General features: G+C 38.6%; 1 protein-coding gene across 3 annotated transcripts in view; it reads left to right on the top strand.

The window, feature by feature from the left end:
- The window catches only part of PTPN14 (protein tyrosine phosphatase non-receptor type 14), a 91,732-nt gene that overhangs the window by 60,793 nt on the left and 8,327 nt on the right, over nt 1-22,612 (top strand). For 2 of the 3 annotated variants that reach the window (XM_015857322.3, XM_015857324.3), the window contains exons 5-15: nt 253-320; nt 3,140-3,210; nt 4,769-4,856; nt 6,190-6,278; nt 7,894-7,981; nt 8,600-8,682; nt 10,983-11,040; nt 14,266-14,344; nt 15,579-17,068; nt 19,173-19,316; nt 20,253-20,471. In XM_015857322.3, coding sequence (XP_015712808.2) covers nt 253-320; nt 3,140-3,210; nt 4,769-4,856; nt 6,190-6,278; nt 7,894-7,981; nt 8,600-8,682; nt 10,983-11,040; nt 14,266-14,344; nt 15,579-17,068; nt 19,173-19,316; nt 20,253-20,471 — 2,477 coding nt within the window. Of the gene's footprint in view, nt 1-252; nt 321-3,139; nt 3,211-4,768; nt 4,857-6,189; nt 6,279-7,893; nt 7,982-8,599; nt 8,683-10,982; nt 11,041-14,265; nt 14,345-15,578; nt 17,069-19,074; nt 19,317-20,252; nt 20,472-22,612 lie in introns of those variants that run through there. The other variant, XM_085542924.1, reaches the window with a different exon arrangement.

Genomic DNA, 22,612 nt, shown 5'->3' with positions numbered 1-22,612 from the left:
CACTGCATATGGCCATAATATAAAGGATCAAAAGAGAGAAATTGCTTGTTGGCTGTTATTTGATCTCTTGTAATAGCACTTTTATTTTCAGACCTCTGTGTTAAAAGCTGAAGTACAAACAGAAATCTTTGTGCTGGGTTGTGGCTTCACAGAGAATTCACCCACTTGAAGTTAAGCATCTGCGCAAAGACTGAGTGTGGTCTTAATGTGTGTAGAAAGGGCAAAAATGAGTAATTGTCTTGTTTTTTCCAGCGGATTTTGGAGACTATCATCAGTTTGAATCTCATGACTTCCTCCGAGAATACGTCTTGTTTCCTATGGTGAGTTCCTTATCCTCCTGTCTTGTGGTCTTTTATGAGTAATTTCTCCAGGCCTCGGAGATGGCTTTGTTGATAACAAAGGAAAAGCACCAGCACTAAATTAGAAATAGCAGAAATAAACTTTGCTCTGCAATATACTCTATTGCAGTTAGATGAATAAGCACTATAGAAATCTAGCCCTTTTTCAGTTCCTGCTAAGTCTCCACTGAGAGTAAATGTCAACAAAAAAAGTGTACTTATTTGAATCAAAAAACAATTTGCAGCTCTTTAGACTTTTGTATATTAACTGTGCTGCAGCATTAGTACCATGGCCAAACAATGGAATATAAAAACTGCTGATGTAACAAGGTTGTGTCACAGGACAAATCATGCAATCTTTGCTCAAGAGAATATGAATTTACATCGACTGACTGTTAAACTGAAGTGAACAGTGAATCAGTTCTCAAAACGTCCTCCAGGGACTGTGCAGTGAAATTGTTTTAAATTTAAATGGGAAACTAGCAAATGATTTGAGTGCTGAGGAAAGTGTTTTAAGTCACTGATAGCACCAGGAACTATGGTGAAAAATGCCAAGCACTTGTAACCCATGACATTGAGTCCATCTGGGGGAATGAATTAAAAGAAAGGAGAAAATAAATATCACATTGAAACACCATCATCTAGAACTAAGGCTATTTTAGTTCAGAAACTCCATGAGCACAGAACATGGGCATAAACTTCATAAAATAAAAGCACTTGAAATTCTGTCAGGCTAGAAACAAAATTTGGAAGTAAGATGGGCTTCCCCTGCCCTAATTGTTACTGCCTAGAAATTATGCAGCTGGTTTCCTTCTTCAGTAAGTGGAAAGACAGAAGGAGAACAATTAAAGCATTTCATCCCATTTACCTTCACTTTTTGACTGCATGGGAACTACAGTAAGCAGTAAGCTGTTTGTCAATTCTCTAGTTTAAAGAGGTGTTGTTTACACAGTATCTTGATGTGAAAGTGCAATTTCAAGCTAGTGGGTGGAGTTGATTGTCACCTGAAAAAGATCAGCAAGAAGAAGATAAATTAATGAATATGCAGAGATCTGGATCTTTTATACCTAGATTGAGGGCTGTGGTATTGACCTTTCACTGAGGATCCTCTGTTAGCCTGACCAGTGGAGCAAGATTTCTTTGTTAGGAATAGGTGTTATTCAACTATTCTTGTTACAACAAGAATTCTTGTTAGGAATTGGTAATTGATGATTTTGTTGATGGCTTATGAACTTATGGATGGTAATGTAAGTGGGAAAGATGATGAACTGCAGGTACAGACTGAAAGGTGTAGTCAGGCTGTCACTTCATAAATTACTCCTACAAAGTTCTTTCAATATACTGATGGTGTTTTTCTTATTTAAAAAATAAATAAATAAATAAATTAGGGGAGAATCTAAGCTTCCAAATAAGATTTCCAGACACATTTCTATGTAGTTCAGCAGTTACTTTTTAGGCTAATATCCTAGAACTTCCTTTTGCGAGTCAATTGCCTTCGCTGTGTTGTTGTGGTTGGTAAGCTTTCCTCTTACGTCTGTGGTGTCTAGCCATTCATCCATGCTACTACTAATAAATCTGACAAGATCAGTGAAGTATCAGCTTCCTTAGCCTTCAGGAGCTGTTTCTTTAGGCATCTCCATCCCTTCTTTAACTTCTGGTCTCTGCCCTTCTGGGGAGGAGTGGGTACTATAGCAGTAAATACTTCACCAACAGTTCAGGGACAGTTGCTAAGTGCAACTAGTCCTGAAGCAAGTGGGAGTATTTCAGCAAATCTTAGGCACAATAAGAGCCTCCAACAAGAACACAGCCGTAAATTCATTAGTGAAGAGAGATGGTGAATGAGGGAGGGGCAGCTACCTTTTTACTGTTTGATCTTGTGAGGCTACAATGTGTGTCAAATGGCATTTCTTCAGCAGTGAAAAGAACAAAGTTATGTACACAGTACACCCCACAGGTGTGTAGCTGTGCATAGGCATGTACTGTGCCATTTTTCATTAGCGCGCTACCACTTTCACATTTTTGTGGCAGAAGCAAATATCAGAGGGAGGGCCCCACTAAGCAAGAAACAAGAAGTGTACTTAAGTACATTACATGCAATCTTAAGGCTTTTAAAAATAAATATAAGAGCTTAATGTTTTAGCTTCCTTTTTGTTACCTTGAATTTATGAACAGACTTCCCTTATTAAGTTTTTCCCAATTATTTCAGAATGTTTATTACCATATATATAATTTAATTTTTGAAAGAAAAAGAAATCTACTCAGAAATGTCTCACAGTTTTAAAGTGAATTCCATTACATAGCAGAAGAGAGAGCAAAGTTTTTGATCCCTATTAATATGGGGAAGGCAGTACTTGCAGGCTGCAGGACAGGAAATACCCATGAGTTCAGTTTGCATAGTGTGTGGATTATTATGGTCTGTTCTAGAAGGTATGTATTCATTTGTAGATTTCCAAGTGCTTTTCAAGGCTTGTTTGGTCCTTATCCAGGAAAAGATCCATGCTCTGCAGACTGTTCTGATTTTTGCAATGGAAAAACCCACCTTTGCACTGTTCTTGACAGTATCATTTTACCCCCAAAATACCCCATCTCAGACCATGATATTTTTCATGCATGTCTTCAGCAGCCCCTGCTCAAACATGGGTTCTGGTTTTTCAGTGCAGTTGGTGCTAAGCTCCATCTCTGTAACTGCCTGCAACAGTGTGAACAGCAAACAACCCTGAAACACACCATCGGAATTCCTGCCTTGCATTGTGTTGTCTCTTTGGATGAGTAGTTTTTAATGCTACTTAATATTCTTACAGGACTGGACCCAGGATGAAGCTGTCCTGGAGGAACTGACTCAAAAGGTTGCACAAGAGCACCGAACTCACAGGTAGGCTTGATATGTGAAGATTCAGCTTTACTTTATTTTTTTTTCAAGGTCACCCACCTTCATGTACTTTCCTTCTTCCTCACCCTTTCTTTGCAGTGGTAAACTAACTTATCTCCATGTTTGTATTACATCTAGCTGGATTTTTAATTAGTGTGTTGCAAAAGATTACCTGCCTGTTGGGCACAAAGATTTGCCATGGAATCCCATCCCAAATAAATGAGCATTTCCACCATCAGATTAAAGGAACATGTGTAAAGCTACTTGTTATGTAGTAGATTCCTTTTTCTGTTTGGTTTCATTTAAATCCTGGTGATGAAAGACCCCATGAACAGGGGTGGTCCAGGGGGGTCTCTTCAAGTGTTTTCTCTCAGAGTGGGAAGGATGCATACATTAAGATACTCCCAGTGAAAATGAAAGAAAATGTACTAGATCTTGTTGGGTTTTAAGTCTCCTTGTAGAAAAGTTAAAATACACAGTTACTTATCAATAATCTACATATTAGCCCTTTAGTCTTCCTTTGTAAATAGACTTCTTTTGTTTCGTCTAGGTGTCCTGATGGTAAAGGTATACAAACCTCTACAAAAATGACAATCTCAGTATGTTACTGGAAACAATCTTTCACATTCTATTGTGAATCTACATTTTAAGTTCTATTATTTGAATTGTAATTGGGGTACTTTATGAAAGCTGTAACATTCCCCATTAAATGACTGGGGGAAAAAAAAAAAAAGGCTCTAAAGATGCAAGTAACAATATTTGAGTGGAAGGCCATTCTCAGTATGAGTTTCAATACAAGCTTGGGTCTTTGATGCAACCAAAGGATTAGCTTCCAAGCTGACCAGGAATAGGCCTGGTTCTGTTATTCAATCTTTGCTCAGGGCTGTTTGTGCAGTCTTGGTTAACTCACAGATTTGAAAAGTAAGATTTCCATCCCTCGCTGTGCTCTTCAGTGCTATTTCAGCAACACAAACAACAAATACTTATGAACAAATTCCACCTGCTTTTTCTCCCCTGTTTCTCATAAGTGTCCGGTTCCTATATTTCTGTTTGTAAGCTGTACTAAGGAGGAGCAAAGAGGAGAAATATTAATTGTGACCTTCTTTTGGAACAACCTGCAATCTATTCTGACCTGCTTTTGAGAGCTGAAGTCTGTCTGAATTCCTGAGCTGTGACAGGAGCATGTGCAGACACGTGTGCAGAAGTTTTCAGATGGTTTGTTTTCTGTTACGAAAGAGAACCTTCTCAAAACTTGGATTATTGCCTTTGTTTTTGAGCAGCCAATATAAAAAATGTAGATCTTTTAAGTCATTTTACACAACTTCAGTGAGTTCATATGTTGTTTGTGCAAATTAGGACTCTGAAGGCTCAAATTGGCCATCCAAGACTGGACACAAAGATACAGTCCAGTGCAACAGCCTGATGTTTAATAAAGCCTGGAAAAACATTTGATGCAGTGAACAATGGATCGGTTCAGTTTGTTCTTCCTATAGTTTGAACTGTGTTTTACGCCTTACCTTAGCAATGTACAGTAAAATTCCACCCCTTCCTCCAATTGCAGTGGCATTACAGCAGCAGAGGCTGAGCTAATGTACATCAATGAAGTGGAACGCCTTGATGGGTTTGGACAGGAAATGTTCCCTGTGAAGGTATGTTAGCATATATAAGAAAGAAACCCCTACATCCAATTATGCAGTGACCTTTGTAACACATCTGCCTTGTTCATCCAGAAGACCTGGGAGTTGTTTCACTCTTCTAGAAGATGAAATGATTTCTGGTAGTTTAAATGGAGACTGAAGCATGAGGGTGTCCTACTGTTGTTACTTCCCCTCCACCAAAATTCTTTTGACACAAAAGGCTGTTATGTGCCAGGGTCTGCCTACCATGCATGCTCCCTTGGGGAGCTGAGATGCTCCTGAGGGAGAATGACTGGGACAAAGAAACCTCAATTCTGGTCTTACTTCACGTGATAGGAGACTAAGACCTCTTTTATATTTTTCTAAGTTGCTATTTATTAATCTTTAACTTTATTCTTTCCTTAATTTCTTACACCTACACACAGGTCCTCCACATGCTTAAAACTGAGGGGGTTGTTTAAAGTTTAATTTGCACTGGTAGTCAGTTCCCCTTTACTGGAAGCTTATTTCTGCCATGCTCAGTATGATTCCATTGCTATATGTGATGCTAGCAAAAAGTTTGTTTCATTGATTAAATGTTAGAAAAACATCTTTTTCAACATAATTTAGCTTTTCTAGCAAAAAGAAAAAAGCATTTTAAAGAGAAATACTGTAAAATGCAACAGGAGCGCATATGGGATCCTGCAAGGAAAATGGATAGACAAAAAGTCAGTAGTTTTTGAAAAGCATCTCAAGAACTGTGGACAGTATATGATGCATGCAGATGAATATTCAAGCAGTAATTGCAAAGCAATGCAGGCCATATCTGTATAAAGATAGAGCAAGTACATCTTAGTGACATGCTATGATCTTTTGCACAGAATACTTTGAATGAGGAAGTGTGATGGGTAAACTTTTTGAGATAGATTCCATCTCCAGGTATGGTCTGTATTCTGAAGCCTCTCCGTGTTTTATCAGGTGACTGGAGAAATGATGAGTGTGAATGAGGACTGTTGCTTTTGGGAGTCATACGGATTCTAGATAGCTATACTCACAGTTATAGGGTATGTGAGCTGTTACATAACAAATGCCTGTTTGTGGTGTTTATGTTGTTACCTGCAGGAGAACCTTGGGCTCACTTAGCCTTAATCTGTTCTCACTTATCAACAGAATAAATCCACCTAGGTGTTAGTTGCTTTGAAATAATGAAAATCAGAGTCCTGAATAGCAGCAAACTATAGGTTAGTCAAGGGTTAGTCTTGCATTCATCCTTAAGAATGGCTTCTGTTTGGTAGTTCAGCATGTGTTCTTACCTATGCCTTTGCCAGTTTCTTGATTAATCTAAATATATACCCTTTTTGTGCAGGATAATCATGGAAATGACATACACCTCGGTATTTTCTTCATGGGAATCTTCATAAAAAACAGAATTGGAAGGACAACTGTGATCTATAGGTAAAAGCTAGGGACTTCTGCCTTTAAAGTGATCTTCTTTTCAGAGCTCTGTGTGTGGGTTTTTTCTTCCTTACTTAAATACGTGACTTCAATAGTGCCAATCCTCTCACTAAGGAGTAGTCACCTCACTGTTTTCAGCATTGGCCTTTTGGCCGTAAGGGATGTGATAAAGAATCATTTCTGATGTCCCTGAATGGGTTTGATGGCAAGAAAGATGTAGTTGTCTGTCGTGTATCATGTTCTACTTACAGGGCTTTGATCCTTTTTCTTTTCTTGCCTTTGTGTCTGCTTCTTTGATGCATCTGAATGCAAATCTGTTAAACCTCACTGCTGGCAGCCTAGGCACTCAGCGATTCTGAAATCTGGTTACCATATTTAGGTATCCCACTAAAAGAGCTGAATTTTCTCACTGCAGTTTTGAAAACTATGTCTGTCATTTACATGTTTGTACCACTGTTTTGGGTTTTAAGAATTACTAAAGCCTTTTTATTGACCTTCTCTTGTGGGTTTTGTAACTGAGAAAAAATTCTTATGTATGAAAGCGTTGCAAGAAATCTGCTACTGTTGAGTATTTCTATTAATATTGATGTTAACATGGAGTGGATTTTTCCTAGTCCTTGTTGCTGTTAGGATATGAACCTGAACATTAGTTTATAAAGTACACTCATTTTAAATCACAAACTAAGGCTTATAGCAGACTTGAACAAGGAGGGTGTTGGTTTTCTAGTTTTGCTTAGCTTTGTTTGTTTTGTTTTCACCTTAAACGGACATTAAATGATTATCTTTGAAAATGTCAAGTCTCTCTTTTCCATATGGCTGATGTTTTACATGTATAATTCTGCGAAGAAGTTAGATCATTCTTTTAATTGTGACATTCTGAAGACATCTTAAAATGCAGTGTCCAAAGCAAGAAGTTCCTTAAATGTAGAAATGATAGCTGGTGCTGGGATCCTTACTTTTGAAAATATGCACTCCAAGCATCCTGCCATGACATGAAGAGGAATGCATGCTGCAAACAGAACAAACAAGTCCTTTCCATCCCCAAGGATTGCATGCAATGTACGCCAGTGTGTCTGTCTGTCAGCTATTTGTAAGAAGATTATAGCTCCGATCTTGTGTAACCTCACAATTACTTAGAAGAAAAAAAAAAGTGTGAATGTTAAACAAAGTATTAACACATAGCCTATGTAACCATGTTGACATGTTACCCATCTTTAGAAAGAGTTGTCTCTGTAGGAGAGTTGGAAATAGCAGCGATGGCAGTGTAGGGGTAGCAAAATTCCATCTGGTTGTAGTCAAGCAATACACAAATGCTGGTGTTCAGTGTATGTATTGCTAACATGTTTTCAGGGTACCTTCTGTTTGATTCCTGAAGTCAGTATTTTTAAAGAGAGCTTTTAAATTCCCTGCTTCAGGTTAAGAGATGAAAAATCTGTTTCTCCTTGAGTTGGAGCTTGATTTTCATGTTATCCTGGCCATGTTTTTTTCCACTAAGCAGCTACAAAAAAGCTTTCCCATAAAGGAAGACTAATGTTGACTAAGGGATTCTTAATGTGTTTGTGAAATGCTTGAATGTATGTGTTGGCAAACTGTACCACATATTTTTACTCTACAGGTGGAATGACATTGGGAATATTGCACATAACAAGTCTTCAATTGTTCTAGAGCTGATCAACAAAGAAGAGAATGTGCTCTTTCACACAGTAAGAAAAAGATCTAATCAGTGTTATCAAGAAATCTGCTTATATAAAGCGTATTTATTAAAAACCTTTAAACCTTTTAAACTCTAATTCTAAACATACTTAAGTAATAATATGCTGGGAATTTTGCAAAAAAACCAACTGAAGTGCTTGTTCAGTGAAGCATCCATGGTGCAACACTGCCTTTCATGCTGGCATGTCAGTAGCAGCATAAGAAGCTGTAGAAACAGCAGACAAGCTACCACACGTGCATGTGCTGGAGCTTGAAGAGTATAGTGTTGTTTTGCACTTAAAATCATCTACTTCTCACTGAACCAGGCCAGCACAGAAACCGAACCAATAACTTTCAGCCATTTTGTTTGTTGTCGCTCTTTTCCTTCCTCTGTGACTTAGCAGTGAAGAGCCTGCATGTAAAGGCATGCCATGCTACTTCAGTAATTCAATGCCTTAAACATTCTTGAGGGCACTAGGCATGTTCTTGGCAATCAGGTTCTGTACATGACAGACCTTACTAAGCATTACTACAGTTGGATTTGTAGAACTCTCGTTATTTCTTGGTAAGAATAACAAAATAAACAATCATGTACATTTTTTCATCTTTTTTTTTCTTTGTATTTAAAGGATGATCTTGAAAATGCCAAATATATCTCGCGGCTCTTTGCAGCAAGACATAAGTTTTACAAACAGAACAAAATCTGCACAGAGTGAGTACTCTTTCCTCAGAATTATATTCTGACACCCTGCTTTGGAAGTGCTCAAAGTTTTGGCGTGTCTGGGTCTGTTGTTTTTTCTAGTCACTCGTGTGACTCTGCTTTACTTTGCTTTACTTTGCTGCTTTTTCTTTCTTGATTTAACCATCATCTAGAGCAGAAGAATGAGATATAGATTTTTTTTCTGAGCCCCCAGAGACTTGATGTATGAGCTCTGTTGGGTACTGCTCACTGAACAGCCAAATCTGACAGAATAATGAATTGAAGCCTTTAGTTGCTGTTGTTCATAACAACGCAGAGTGCTAGTATAAACTGGATTGAAAGGTGACTTATGTTAACATGCCAAAATACGCATTACAGTAGCATTTTAAGGATGTGCAGTGCATCTAACAAGTAAGATTGGTGGAAAACACAGGATATCCTCTTCTAATTTGGGTAGCATAATTTATCTGCTTCTTACATTCACCAAGCAGGGAGGAAACCTGGGAAAGTTCATCTGCATAGGTATTCAAGCACAACTCAGCAGAAACTAAATCTGAACCCAGAGTCATTTACAGGCTCTGCTTTGAGCACTTAGTAAAAAACTGGTCATGAGCTCACCCTCTCTCACAGGTGTATTCATTCAAACTGAAGGAGGAATTCATAAGACTTTAATTGTTCTAAGTCAGAAATATGCTTATTAGCCAAGAGTGCTTCTTTTATACCAGCACATGGACAATTTTAGTTTGAGACAAATTTAGCTTTAATAAGTCTAGAGTTTTGTGAGTGTTTCAAAATATGCCAGATTTGTATAGCAGTGTGATCAGGAATCTTTTGCAAAACTTAAGTTTAGACAGCTAGTAAACTATGAAGAAGTCTCATCAAAAGCTCTAATTAGAGCTGGACATCCAGTCTGGTCAGTTGGAAAATAAAGCCAGTAATGAAGGGATGACTGGGAGGTCTAACTTTTTAGAATTATATATGCACGCAATATTTAAACATATGGTAAATTGTAGGTATTGGAGAGACTGATGAGGGTAAGCTACATGTGGTGATACCTTTGCATACAGAAAAAGATGTTGATTAGATTGCAGATAATGCTTACCCTTGGAAGTTGAGCAGATGACCAGAAAAGCCTTTATTAGCGGTGTATAATGCATTTCAATAGTCCAGTGCTAAATTTAATACTTTGAGAAGAAGTGAATTCAGAGAAGTTTCTATTTATCTCCCCTGTGACAGTCAAAAAAGAAAACAAAATTCTGTTATCCATTGTCTGAGAATTATTTCCCCTTTAGAGCTAATTACTGGGGTCAGCAAGGAAGACTATTCCATTTCAGTTAATAATCTAAACAGCAGAAGCAATAGCTTTTACTCATGGTTATTTCTGAGCACTGAGCTGTAAGTATATGAGTATGATGAACTGGGTGTATCAGCTTTGTACACAAGTTTCAGATATTTGAATTAATAAAGATAAGGAACATCAAGAGATCAGTGCAAGAAATAACTGGTGTTTGAATGTATTTTTGCTACTAGAACTGCTTTCCTTCCTACCACTCATATGTTCTCATGTGGTATCAGCTTCTGCGTTAGGGGCCACAGATATTGATGACTGCATATGCCAATGTGTGTTTTCTAGCCAAGTAATTTTCCTGACCTCTGTGTTAAAATTGTAGTTGTTTGCTTTCCTGTGTGCATTTCCTCTAATTGCACATAACATCATTCACCAGATCAGAAACTGTAGGAGGAGAAATTCCACCTTTCCTCTCTTCACGTAAGCACTATATTTCTGCCTCCTTCAAATTATTTCTTATTTCATTTTCTTTCTCCCACATTTCTCCTTCCTTCCACTGCACCTGGCTATTCTAACACTGTACTTGGTCTTGCTGGTATTAACCAGTGCCTTTTTTTCTTCCTGGTCTGTGTGCATTGCTTTGGAGTGATTGCTTTGAATTTCATAAAATTGTATATTATTTTTTAGTGTTTGCTTTAAGTCATCTGAGACTGTGCCTGTATGACATGTTCAATTTTTATTGCTTAAGAGACTTTTTTGTTTGATTCATTTTCAAGCCACTGTTCTTTTTTCTTGTGTTTCCAAGTAAGCTAAATAGAATAATCAATGAAGGGCATGTGTGTTTTGGAATTGGAATACTGTATTTAAAGAAACATGTAAAGTATTTTCATCTTATTTACATTTGTTTAATCTCATAAATGAGCAGTATTTACAGATTCTTCATGTCTCATTTTTCCCATTCATTCCATAATTAGAATTGAAAGAGTGTAGACTCGAGCACTTCTCTTAACTTTTGCTTCCACAGACAATCAAGTTCTCCTCCCCCTATCCGACGACGGCCTACTTGGAGTAGATCGTCTTTGGTATGTACTTTGGTGGAGTCTTTAAGAATGTCTGTACCACTTCTGATGAGATAGGACATTGTGTAAGATGGAATACTTTCTAAATTTCAAATAAACGCATAAAATCATTTCTTGTAGACAATGTGATTGGAATGAGTCTCAAGGGTGTGGCTGCCCAAGCCGATTAGTTTAACTGGATAATATCACCACTGACTCTCTTAAAATTACAGTCTTCAAGGCACTACATTTTTACTTGCTTTGCAGAAACTAAGAGACTTTTCTACTGGATTGATTCAATAATCGGTATCTAAAGAAAGCAGCCCTCTACAGCCTAGAAATACCGTGAGCCATCTTTTGCTGAATATGTTGAGACCAATTCAGTGCATTAATATTACAGCTAGTTGTGTTTTATCAATTCCTTGATTTTTGTATAAGATCTACGTTTAGTTTACTCAGCTTACTCTATTTTTAGTCTCGAGAGCTTATTCTCTGTAGAAAGTCACAGTGATTTTAAGTAAAATTTTATAATTAATCCAGGAATCTGTTTCAGAGTTGTTTAGTTTTTGGTTTTTTTCACTCAGTTCATTTCCATTTGAAATTATAAATATTATAATTCTGACCAAAAAAAAATAAAAATACACCACATTTTTTCCTGAAATCTTGATCAAATAAAATATATCTGCTATAATATCCCCCCTCTGGCCTGGTCAGTTCTAAGGACACTTTTTTGGATCTAATTTAAACATCCAGTATGTTATTATTTCTTACCGTAATTCAGAACCCATTAAGTAAGAGTAGTAGCACTGGTGATCCTTTATAGCACTGGTACATAGTGAGCAGAAAGCTTACGAGGGCAGGAATGTTTTCTTGATGTCCTCTGGACGTGATAACTGCTAGCAGAGATGTTCCAAAACTAAGACTAGGCATTACTGATGTTAGGATAATTTTATCTTTGCAGATTTCAGTGCAGGCTGTTTTTCTGAGTGCGTATGCATAGCCCATTAGCTCTAAAAGTTGCATTTTGTGTTTCCCAGCCATTTGCAGGAAACCTGTTGTTGATGGCTTTAGCTTTCTTTGTCCTTTCATTCTCTGCTTGTTTCTAGGGTGTTTTAATACAATACACAGTGGTTGTGCGTTATGTTCTCTTAAGTACACCTAACGTATTTTTGGTATCTGCTAGCTTGGCCCCTGGAGGTGGCTATGAAAAAATTAAAGTGAAGAAATGAAATGTGCTCTGTGTTCTTATTCTGCAGCTTCAGATATATCACAAAGTGAAAGAGAGAGCATTCCTCTGGTAGATAGAGAAAAAAGCAATCTACTTGTTAAGAGGAAAACCAAATCCCACTGCTTGCTTGTTTTGAAGTGGGCAACAAGATAAAAAATAAAAATAAAAAGGAGGATCAAAATGAGATATGCTTGTCAGTTAAAACTTGAACGGGGCTCCTGTCCATTTGTGTTGAACTTTAATGTGTTCGTAATTGTTTTGCTAACTTGTTTGAGCCATTCTCTTTGAGGAGAAAAAGGAAAAAAGAAAAGAAAGCCCTCCTGTCTGTTTTCTGCTTTGTATGCACTTTTATACGCCTGCATATTCGCTTGTCTTGTGTAGTAATAAATCAGTAGGCATAAATGGGAACTGAAGTGGAATCTTTGGAGTGAGGCTGTACCACTTGACTGAGAATCCTGTTTGTTATTTTCACAGTAAGGCCCTTCATATCGTTTTGACATAATGGTGGTCACAGAATTGCAGAATCGTAGGGGTTGGAAGGCACCTCCAGAGGTCGAGTCCAACCCCCTCTTTGTTATTTTAAGGCCACTTTACAGTTTCTTTTCACAGAAAAACCTTCTCCATATATGTCATGTTTGTTTGTTTGTTTGTTGTTTTTTAATCCAAGTGATCCATAAGTTGGGTATTGAAGTTCTCCACACCTCAAAACTTTTAATACTGTTAATACAAAAGAAAGTTTAGAAGAAAGAAAGGGAGGAAAAAAAGCCCAGACCATTTGCAGATATGCAGGTAGCTTCGATACTGTCTGCTTGTATAATAAAGGCAACTATCTGCTCCAGATCTAAAAATTTCCAGTAGAAGTAACTCTCTCCTTCCTTGCATGTTTCCTCCACCCACCATTTTTCCATTTTCTAGGCTTTCAAACATCTTGATTTGTTCCTATGTGGGTTGTCAGGATTAGTCTCCTTTGCCCAAAATGTTCAGTGAGAGTAGGTTTTTATACCCTTAGAAGTAATTCATCTAGCAGAAATATTTCCTGTTATCTTCTAGCTCTGGTTTAACCATTTCAAATGCGAAAATTCATATGTGCATTCAGTTTCTTTGATTTTCATTCTGTCTCCCTGTTTACATAGAAAATGTAAATTTAACCCCTTCCCCACCCCCTCTTCAGTGGCAAACTGTTGCTTGATGTTCACAGTGTGCATGTGCATGCAAAGTGAAGTCATTTGGAGTTTCTTTTTGGCCTTGGGCATCTGCAGAATTCCTATCCACAGAATAGTTTGAACTATTTAAATCAGCTTAGATGACAATCCCTTGTTCTGTTGTGAAGGGACAGAGAAGAGCATCTTCCTTCTCTCCCTGCTCTCCTTGTGTATCAAAGCATACTTTCATAAATTCTGCTCAGCAGCACCAGTTGAGACATTACAGTGCAGGTGGTGAAGTGCAATTGCAAACTGTAACAGTTTACCGATGGAAAAAGTGGAATATTTAAGAAAAAGTGGAATCACTTCAGCTGTGACTTATCTCCCTGTAAATAACCCTACTGCTTTAGTGCTGAACTCTGGGATCTTTGTTTTGTTAAAAAAGGCTTTTCTTCATTGAATCCGATATTCAAGTTACCTGCAGTTGGATTCTAAGCCCATCTGTGCTGATGCTGCTTCTAGGTCCCTGAGTTTGTTCTCTCTTCAGCTTTTGACCTGATTAGGTGTTTGGGTGTTGGTTTTTGTTTGTTTTGATTCTACAGGGACCAGGGCTTTCAGTAAACTTCTGAATGTTCTAAGTGAGATGGGAATCCGGATGTTGTTTTCTGAAGTGGTTTGCTATGAACGCATCTAGCTGGTCAGTTTTGGTCTCCCTAACAAAACTTAAGCATTTACACATGTTGAGCATGTGTGTTTGGCTGGGTAGGAAGAAGCAGTATTCAGTGGAGAGGGCAGAGAATCATTTTTCCTATATTTCATTTGCAAAAACTACAGCAAACTGAGTTCCTAATCCTTTTCTATCTTGTGCTTTTATTTCAGCCCAGACAACATCCATTTATACTGCCTCCTATGCATGTCCAGTGTGGAGATCACTACACTGAAACACATAATTCACAAGGTACTTAGAGCATGTATGTTACCTCAAGTGGACCTTAATGTTATGTGTTTGCAGAGAAGCTCCTACTCCTTATATCTAGATTTCTAGTACTGCTATGATCATGTTCAAGCTGCTGCTGGAGGGCAGCTAGCAGTCCTGAAGCTACTACTGCAGTAAGTCTTGTGTTTAAAGTAACGTTTCAGTTCTAAAATATTTTTTGCATGACTATATGGACCTTAAACTTGGCATTCCAGTTCAGCAAGCTGAAAAAATAATTTCTAAAGGAAGTCTGATGGCTGAACTCAAAGGCAATGCCAGCTGTGGGTGGGGACAAAAATGGAGTGAAGGAAAATGAAACAGCAAAATATCTTTTCTTGCATTAATAATCAGTGTGCCATGGTCACAAAACTCAGTATGTGTCTGCCTGCATCATATTTACTGACTGCAGTAGGGTTAACAACTTTTACCCTCATGTTTAACAAATAAATTCTCCAAGAGGTTGCACCAGGTTACTTTGATCAAGGCTGGGAATAGAGCCCAGCCTCTAAACACCTTGAATTTCATACCCTTAACCACACCCGTACTGCCTTTTGGAATACATGCAGCCAGGTCTGTTTGGCTACGTTTTCTGCAGTTCCTGAGAACTAGAGTTGAAGTGCTCTCACTGGTAGAGGAGCTCATAGTCATACTATTCTGGAGTTATGAATGTCTGACTAGTTTTAAGGAAGAATTTGTTACGTTTCAAAATGAGCCAATCAATATAGTTCTCTAAAGAGCTATATGTATAAAGATTTGTTGTAGTAGCCTCTACTGTCTTACTATTAAGTACAGCCACTTGAAGGGGGATATTTTTAATTTTAGATGAACTGTAAAGTTCCCTCAGTCTTGCTACATATTCCTTGAAAGCATAAGTTAGCACCGCATTTCTAAGGTGAAAGTAGTGTCAGTGAATCCTTCCAGGGTGCTAAGAGAGATGCTGTTCTTCCTTGCCAGGCAAAAACATTTTCCTTTCTTTCCCTTTCATGTCTCCCACAAGGATCTTAGCTACAGTATTTTGCTGACTGTTGGGAGTGTTTATGAAAGTTGCTTCATCTTAGTTCTATTTCGGTGACTCAAGGATGCTCCCAAGCCCAAACGTTCCCTGCAGCTGTACACTAAGCTGTCTCCGTAACTGTTGATGCAGTCTGCATTTGAATCTTTGATAACAAGTCCTTGTATGTTAAATGTCAAATGTTTTTATCTCTGCTCTACACAGACAGCATTTTCCATGGAAATGAAGAAACTTTCTACTGTAGGTCTCAGACCAGCTTAGACAGGTGTCCAGTGGACTTCAGCTACTTGAATGGTAATGGACCCAATGGGAGTGTGTGCAGTGCACACAGCATGAACTCCCTGAATCGTTCACAAAACTTCATCCAGGCATCTCCAATGTCCTCAAATCTGAGCATCCCTGGAAGTGACATCATGAGAGCAGACTATATCCCCAGCCACAGACATAGTGCAATCATAGTCCCGTCTTACCGACCAACTCCAGATTATGAAACTGTTATGAGGCAAATGAAAAGAGGGGTGATCCAGATGGACAGCCAAAGTCAGTCTTTGAGGAATCTCAATATTGGAAACACACATGCTTATAACCAGCCAGAAGACCTAGTTTACAGTCAACCTGAGATTCGAGAGAGGCATCCTTATACAGTCACATATGGACCTCAGGGTGGTAGCTATAACAAACCTGTTACCCCCTCTGACCAAATGAACCCTAATAATGCTGTGCAAAATAAGACAGCAGCCAGTGCCATATCACACACGGTCAGTACGCCAGAACTGGCTAATATGCAGCTGCAGAGCAGCCAGAATTACAATACTGCTCATATGTTAAAGAACTATCTCTTCAGACCCCCACCCCCATACCCACGCCCACGTCCTGCCACCAGCACACCTGACCTTGCAAGCCACCGGCACAAGTATGTCAGCGGGAGCAGTCCCGACTTGGTCACACGCAAAGTCCAGCTCTCAGTAAAGACGTTCCAGGAGGACAGCTCACCCGTCGTCCGTCAGTCACTGCAGGAGGTCAGTGAACCCCTCCTTGCAGTGAAGCATCATGCAGCTGTGAACAAGCGCCATAGCTTGGAGGTCATCAGCAATATGGTACGTGGTATAGAAGCCATGGCATTAAAAACCTTAAACGCTCCTCTACCACGCAGGAACACCTTGCGGGAGCAGGTGCAGCCAGAAGAGTCGGTTCAGATGGGGCATGAAGTTCAACAGGTTCCTCATTATCATCACAAAAAGACATTCTCTGATGCCACAATGCTGATACACAGTAGTGAAAGTGAAGAGGAAGAAGATACCACAAAATCTGTGTCACAGATAAGAGCCCTCCATGAGAACATGAAGTACAGTGCTCAGTTGCAAGCTGCCTTGGCTAGAATACCAAATAAACCTCCTCCAGAATATCCTGGGCCTCGAAAAAGCGTCAGCAACGGAGCCCTGAGACAGGACCATATTAACGCTTCTGTGGCCGTAGCCAGGGCCAAGGCCATGAGGCCAGGGCCTTCCAAGGCCATCAGTGTGTCTCGGACAGATCAAGTGGCAATAAATGGGTCCTCGCTTGGGCCCTCTATCTCAGAGCCTGACCTCACAAGCGTAAAGGAGAGGGTGAAGAAAGAACCAGTCAAGGAAAGACCTGTGTCCGAAATGTTTTCGATTGAGGACAGCATTATAGAGAGAGAAATCATGATGAGGGTAAGTGTCTTCCTTTGTTGCAGGGACTTCTTGAGAATTCATAAGCATACAGGTCTGTTTACATGTCTAATAGATGTTGGGTCAGTAAACTACGGGGAACACGTAGGTGGGAAAACAGTGTTTTGCTTAAAGCAGACCTGGTGGGTCAGCTACAATTATATGGATCTGGACTTTTATTTTTTTTTATTGTACTCACTATGTGATAAATAGTTATTTAAACAATGGATGAATTTACAATAAAAACTGTGTATTTAAAGACTTCAGTGCCACTGCAGGCAGTGGGAGAAGTGAGGTGTGTTTGCACTTCAGCGACTTGTATTTTGAAGTTGCTTGTGCGACTTGGGCTTGAAGTTATGCACTGAGAAATACAACTGCAGTCGCAGAAAACAAAGCTTTTTGTTTTTTGTTTTGGAATTTGGCTTTTAAGCAGTTCCTGAAAGAAATTAACGAATGAGCCACAGAAGGAAAGAATTTGGAATAGACTTATATTTACATACTACTGTGTATTCAAAGAAATTTAGAAAAATTATTTATAATGCTTCTTGTTCATTAGTGATTCTTACACTTATGTAATAGTTAGCAATTAAACTTGGACCTCTACGTTGTATCATGGAAACTGAGTTTACTCCATATAGCATCTTAACCTTCAAAAACAGATATCCAAATATAAAACATAGTATTCTGTGAGTGAATACTGCAGATGTTGGTGAACAAGAAGCGTTACAGGCTCTTTTGAACTTCTGGGGAAGTAAAGAAAAAAACTTGCTGAGATGCAGAAATCAAAAGGAATTTTGGATGTGAGTGAAGGGTGAGCTGAGAGGTTAGAGGTGCTGAAGTGCTCCTTTGAATAATGACACAGATCTGCCTTTGGTCAAAATGTGTTTTAGTTGTAAATATTTTTTTTTTTTTCGGAAGTAAATTAGTTGTGTTAGCATTGAGCTTTTGAGGTGGTTCCTAGTTCAGGTGCATTAATGCATGCAAATGTTCCCTTATTGTAGGAACCCCATACTACACTAGTGCTGGTTTGAAAACCTTAATCTTTCAAGAGCAGGCTTTAGCTTGTAAAGAGTCATAAAAAGTAAAAATGAAAAAAAGCAAAAGGAAAAGGCTTGTGTTTTCCTCCCTCCTGAAGAAAAGAAAGCAAAGAGTTTTTGGATTTTTGTTCTGCCTTTCTGTTTGTTTTTACTCAGTATTCTGGAGGAAAGTGCTGGTGGTGAAAAAGCTCACAGGCTTCTGAAAAAACACACTGTGTCTGAGGGTCTTCAGGTTCAGTTTACTATTTCCAAGAGCTGAACTTGGTCTGTGTGGTGACCACAGCTTTGGTTCTCAGCATGCTGAGAACCAGGCTTCCAAAATGCTCATCTCTTCATCCAAATCTGGGAGAAAGAACTGTGACAGGAATGGAATAAAACATTCGTGACTTGGTTCATTCTGGAGATTGTCTCCTTTCTCTGTGACTCCCAGAGACATTCGGAAGGCAGCAGGATGAGCTGAGAATTTGTACTCAGGTTTGCCGCATTGTAGCATAATACAAAGCATGAATGTGAGAAACAGTACCTCCCTACACACACCTCAATTTTTAGTGTGAAATACATCACAGGTACTATTTGAATCACCATACCTGGGTGCATCAAAAGACTTCACTTTGAGTATTAATACAGGATGCTTTTTTTTTCTCCTCTAAAATACATTTGTATGTTGGAATAGATTAAAATTATTGCTTTTAAAAAGACGCCCCAGGTGTCTTGGCTACAGTAAAGCTACTTGAAATGTACAGGGTGATGTGTTTTGTGTCCTAAGTTCAGAGCAGTATTTGCAGAAAAATGCTCAAGATTGTATTTGTGTGTCTTCTGATGGCACGTAAACTGTATTAGAAGCTGGGATTGCTCCTTTGAAATTAAAATTCTGTGCTCGTGTAGGAGCAGGCCTTTGAGGAATAACAGGAAGAATAGAGGTTGTATTTGAATTTATGATGCTAATGGTGATCATCTGCATTCCTTGGCCAGAAAGTTGCAGATTTTGGAGATTAAAAAAACATTCCAGCATTTTACTGGCATTATAAATAATCACACAGAGATGAAAACGTGCCTTTTCTTGCCAAAAGAATCTAGAAAAGCAGAAGATGGCAGGCCTGGAGGCCCAGAAGAGGCCCTTGATGTTGGCAGCACTGAACGGACTTTCAGTTGCTAGGGTTCCAGTGCCGGAGGACAGCCAGGATGAAGTAGCCAAGGTGCCAATGGATGAGAGGGTAAGATGCAGGCTCATGAAATGTTCATTTCCTTTGTTCCCAGCTGTACGAAGTTTCTCAAATATTAACATTCAATTTAACATATGAAACAATTTCTCATAACCATTTTTAGAGTCATTAATGTCAAAGGTCTGCAACTAATGCTTGTGCATCTTCTGATGCTAAGTGTTTTAAGTCTCTTCAGTATTCACATAAGTCAGTGAAAGCTGGGGCTGTGCACCATTTCACTGCAGTCAGCATCATGTAAGATCAAGCTGTAAATTTAATCTTTTGCACATATTTTGCTTGATAAAGGAGTATTTAAAAATATCATCCTTAGAATATTGCATGTTCTGGTACAACTAACAAGTTCAGGTAATGTCTGAGTGAATTAAAGAAAAAAAGCTGTCTGTCTCCTAATGTTTGCACATCTGAGTATGTGCATGTATCAGGTTGACTTCAGAAATTAAATGCAGTTTCTGCTATTAAGATTTGAAAGACATTTGCTAAGAATATTTCTGGCTTTTTGAGCAGAATTTTCCAGCCTTATCTTTCTGGTATGCATATGACAGAGCTCAGCCTCAGTTTTCATGTGTGTGAGGTTTTGTTCAGTCACAGAAGCTGCATACATGCAGGCTGCACGGTATTTTGAAACTGGATTACTTCACATACAGATATATACAGATAATATACAGAATCAGTATTGTATTTAATGTGTTTTTCCTTTGTATGGTATCCATCTTAAAAATAGCATTGCAATAACATAAAACAAATGTAAAATTTACTTGTTTCATTCAGTAGAAATAGAGAAAGTCATGTTTCCTCAGACAACTGTGACCAAAACGAGAAGAGAGTGAGAGAATATTATGGTTGTATGTTGAAATCCAGAAAACTGATGGATGGGGCGTTCTACCAAGAAGAGTTAATCAATTGGTATTACTTTCTGTTAAATCCAAGTGCAAAATCTTGAAGCGAAAGTTGGAAGAGGGGATGGTGTTTACAGAATACGAGCAAATTCCAAAGAAAAAGGCAGATGGGATCTTCACCACTGCTGCCTTGCCTGAAAACACTGAGCGAAACCGCATCAGGGAAGTTGTTCCTTATGAGGAAAACCGAGTGGAGCTGGTGCCGACCAAAGAAAATAACACAGGCTACATCAATGCTTCACATATAAAGGTAAAAGCTTTCTTGGACTTTGTATTGCAAATGAAGTTATGTTAGAACTTTGTTTGCATTTCTGGATGTACATTATTTTCCATAATTCGGGAACTTAAAAAAGGTAACTTAGTCAGAACAGGGTGCGTCATTGTACACATCCATCAACATAGGCACCTCTACAGTCCCATGTCGATTAACGTGCATGAGTTGATTTATTTGCTTGAGATTTGGAATCCATTTTAAGAAGAATTCTTGCTTTTTTTTTTATGTGCGTCTCTGCCAACTTGTTCTCTGATGGCTAATGGAGAAAGAGATGCTACATTCCTTAAACCTTATGAACATGAGTTAGATCTTCTCTAATACTTAAAATATAAAACAGTTTTCATGGCTGTATTCCGCATCCAAAGAAAACCAATGCTGTTAGGAGTAATAGGTGTATGGATGTTTGTGTAAATATTTCAGGATGTTCACATAAATATTGTAATATTTTTTATATGGTGATGAGATCTCTATATTTCTGCTTGGGTACTGCAGTAGACTTCAGTGTTTTAAAAAAAAGGTTCTTGTCAAGATACTCAGATTTCTTTTAGTTAATTGAACATAGAAATAACTTAAGATACGACATGACTCTCTTACTCTATGAACATGGCCAATTTTAACAGTTTTAACTATATTGCAGTGGCTGCAGATGCTTGTTTTTCTTTTCCAGTAAGAACTGACAAAAGTTCTTTGCTGGTTTTTTTGCTCTATCCTGGGAGAAGTAACTCCTTTCCTTCAGCTGACAGATACTCTTGTTGTCAGACAGGGCTGTCTGCTTTTTATCGTTGTCAGAATCCAAATTAAAAAGAAATTAATAATAAACAAAACATCCTGTTAAATTTATGTTTTACTGGAGTAAAAGCCTTTTAAAATTTAAAGAGATTAGCTGGCCTCTTTGGTTGTAGTTTACAGTACTAAATCCTGTTGAATCAACAATTTCTGAACCAGAATCTGGGCTGGCTACCATTTCTCTACTGTAGCCTGGTAGGTTGCAGATACTGAGTTTTTGCATAATCAGGGATTGGTACGATGATGGATTTCAGAGCCCATAATGTTTCGTCTACTTTGTGGGAGGATAAAGAACCCGAGATTCCTAACATAAATTATTCCCACAAGCCTGTACTAGCCTGAAAAGAATTTTCCTTGGCCAGTTCTGAGTCCACATTTCACCTTGAGTGTCAGTGTTGGACATGTACTCATTTCACATTCACAGAGCAACCAGGAACACACACAAATAGTTCAGCACATGACAACAGTCTGTGCCAGTGTTTTTCCTTTGCACTCCAAGTGGTGCTTACTGAAGCCAAACAGATGTTCTTTTGCTAAGAAGGTGAAATTGCATCTGCAAAATTTACCTCAGTGTCACAGAGTGTTTGCAGCCCAGTGTTCAATTTTTAATATCCCACAGTCAGGGCATTAAAATGCAGTAAACATTCCAGGCATCACATTCCCTTCTGACTATTTATGGGTCTCTCATATCGTGTGCCAGGAGGCTGGATATTTGGACCAGAAGTCAGCAGACAAAGAGAACTCCTATATCATCCTGATAAGATCCATGCCTGGAGGATTCAAGCTCACATCACACGACCTGTGAGCCATACAGTTTTTCAGTATTTCTCTGCTTATTCACCACTGACCTTTGCAGTTAAGACTTGAAGATCATCACCTACACCTGAGATGCATATCATAATTAAATTTATGGATTAAGTTCTTGAGACCACTTCACCTTATTGTTTGGGTCAGACCAGCATTAATTGGAAAAGCTCAGTAAAGCCATACCACATGTGCCTGAACCAATTTGGCAGTGCAAGATGCATGCTGATGCTGTAGTGATTTTATTTACATCTAGTGCAAGAGCTTGAGGAACTTACTTGCATTGGATTCGTAGAGTTTAACTCTCCCTCCCAGAGGAGAATGGTGCATAGTATGAAGTGAGAGAACTAAGTGTACAGGACTACTGAGCACTGTTTTCAGTGGAGTGAGAGATTTGTTACTATACAAAGACTATGCTAGCTATAGCTGCAAACACCCAGGTTTTAATCCAGTTATGTATTGGGGAAATAGACTTACACAACTCCAGCGGGATTTACTTATATAAGTAGATGGCAGTTTCTAAACTG

This window comes from Coturnix japonica, chromosome 3 (genome assembly GCF_054131305.1).
Source record: "Coturnix japonica strain WE chromosome 3, WE-NBRP24, whole genome shotgun sequence".
Classification (NCBI taxonomy): domain Eukaryota; kingdom Metazoa; phylum Chordata; class Aves; order Galliformes; family Phasianidae; genus Coturnix; species Coturnix japonica.
This window is presented reverse-complemented; position numbering and strand designations above follow the sequence as displayed.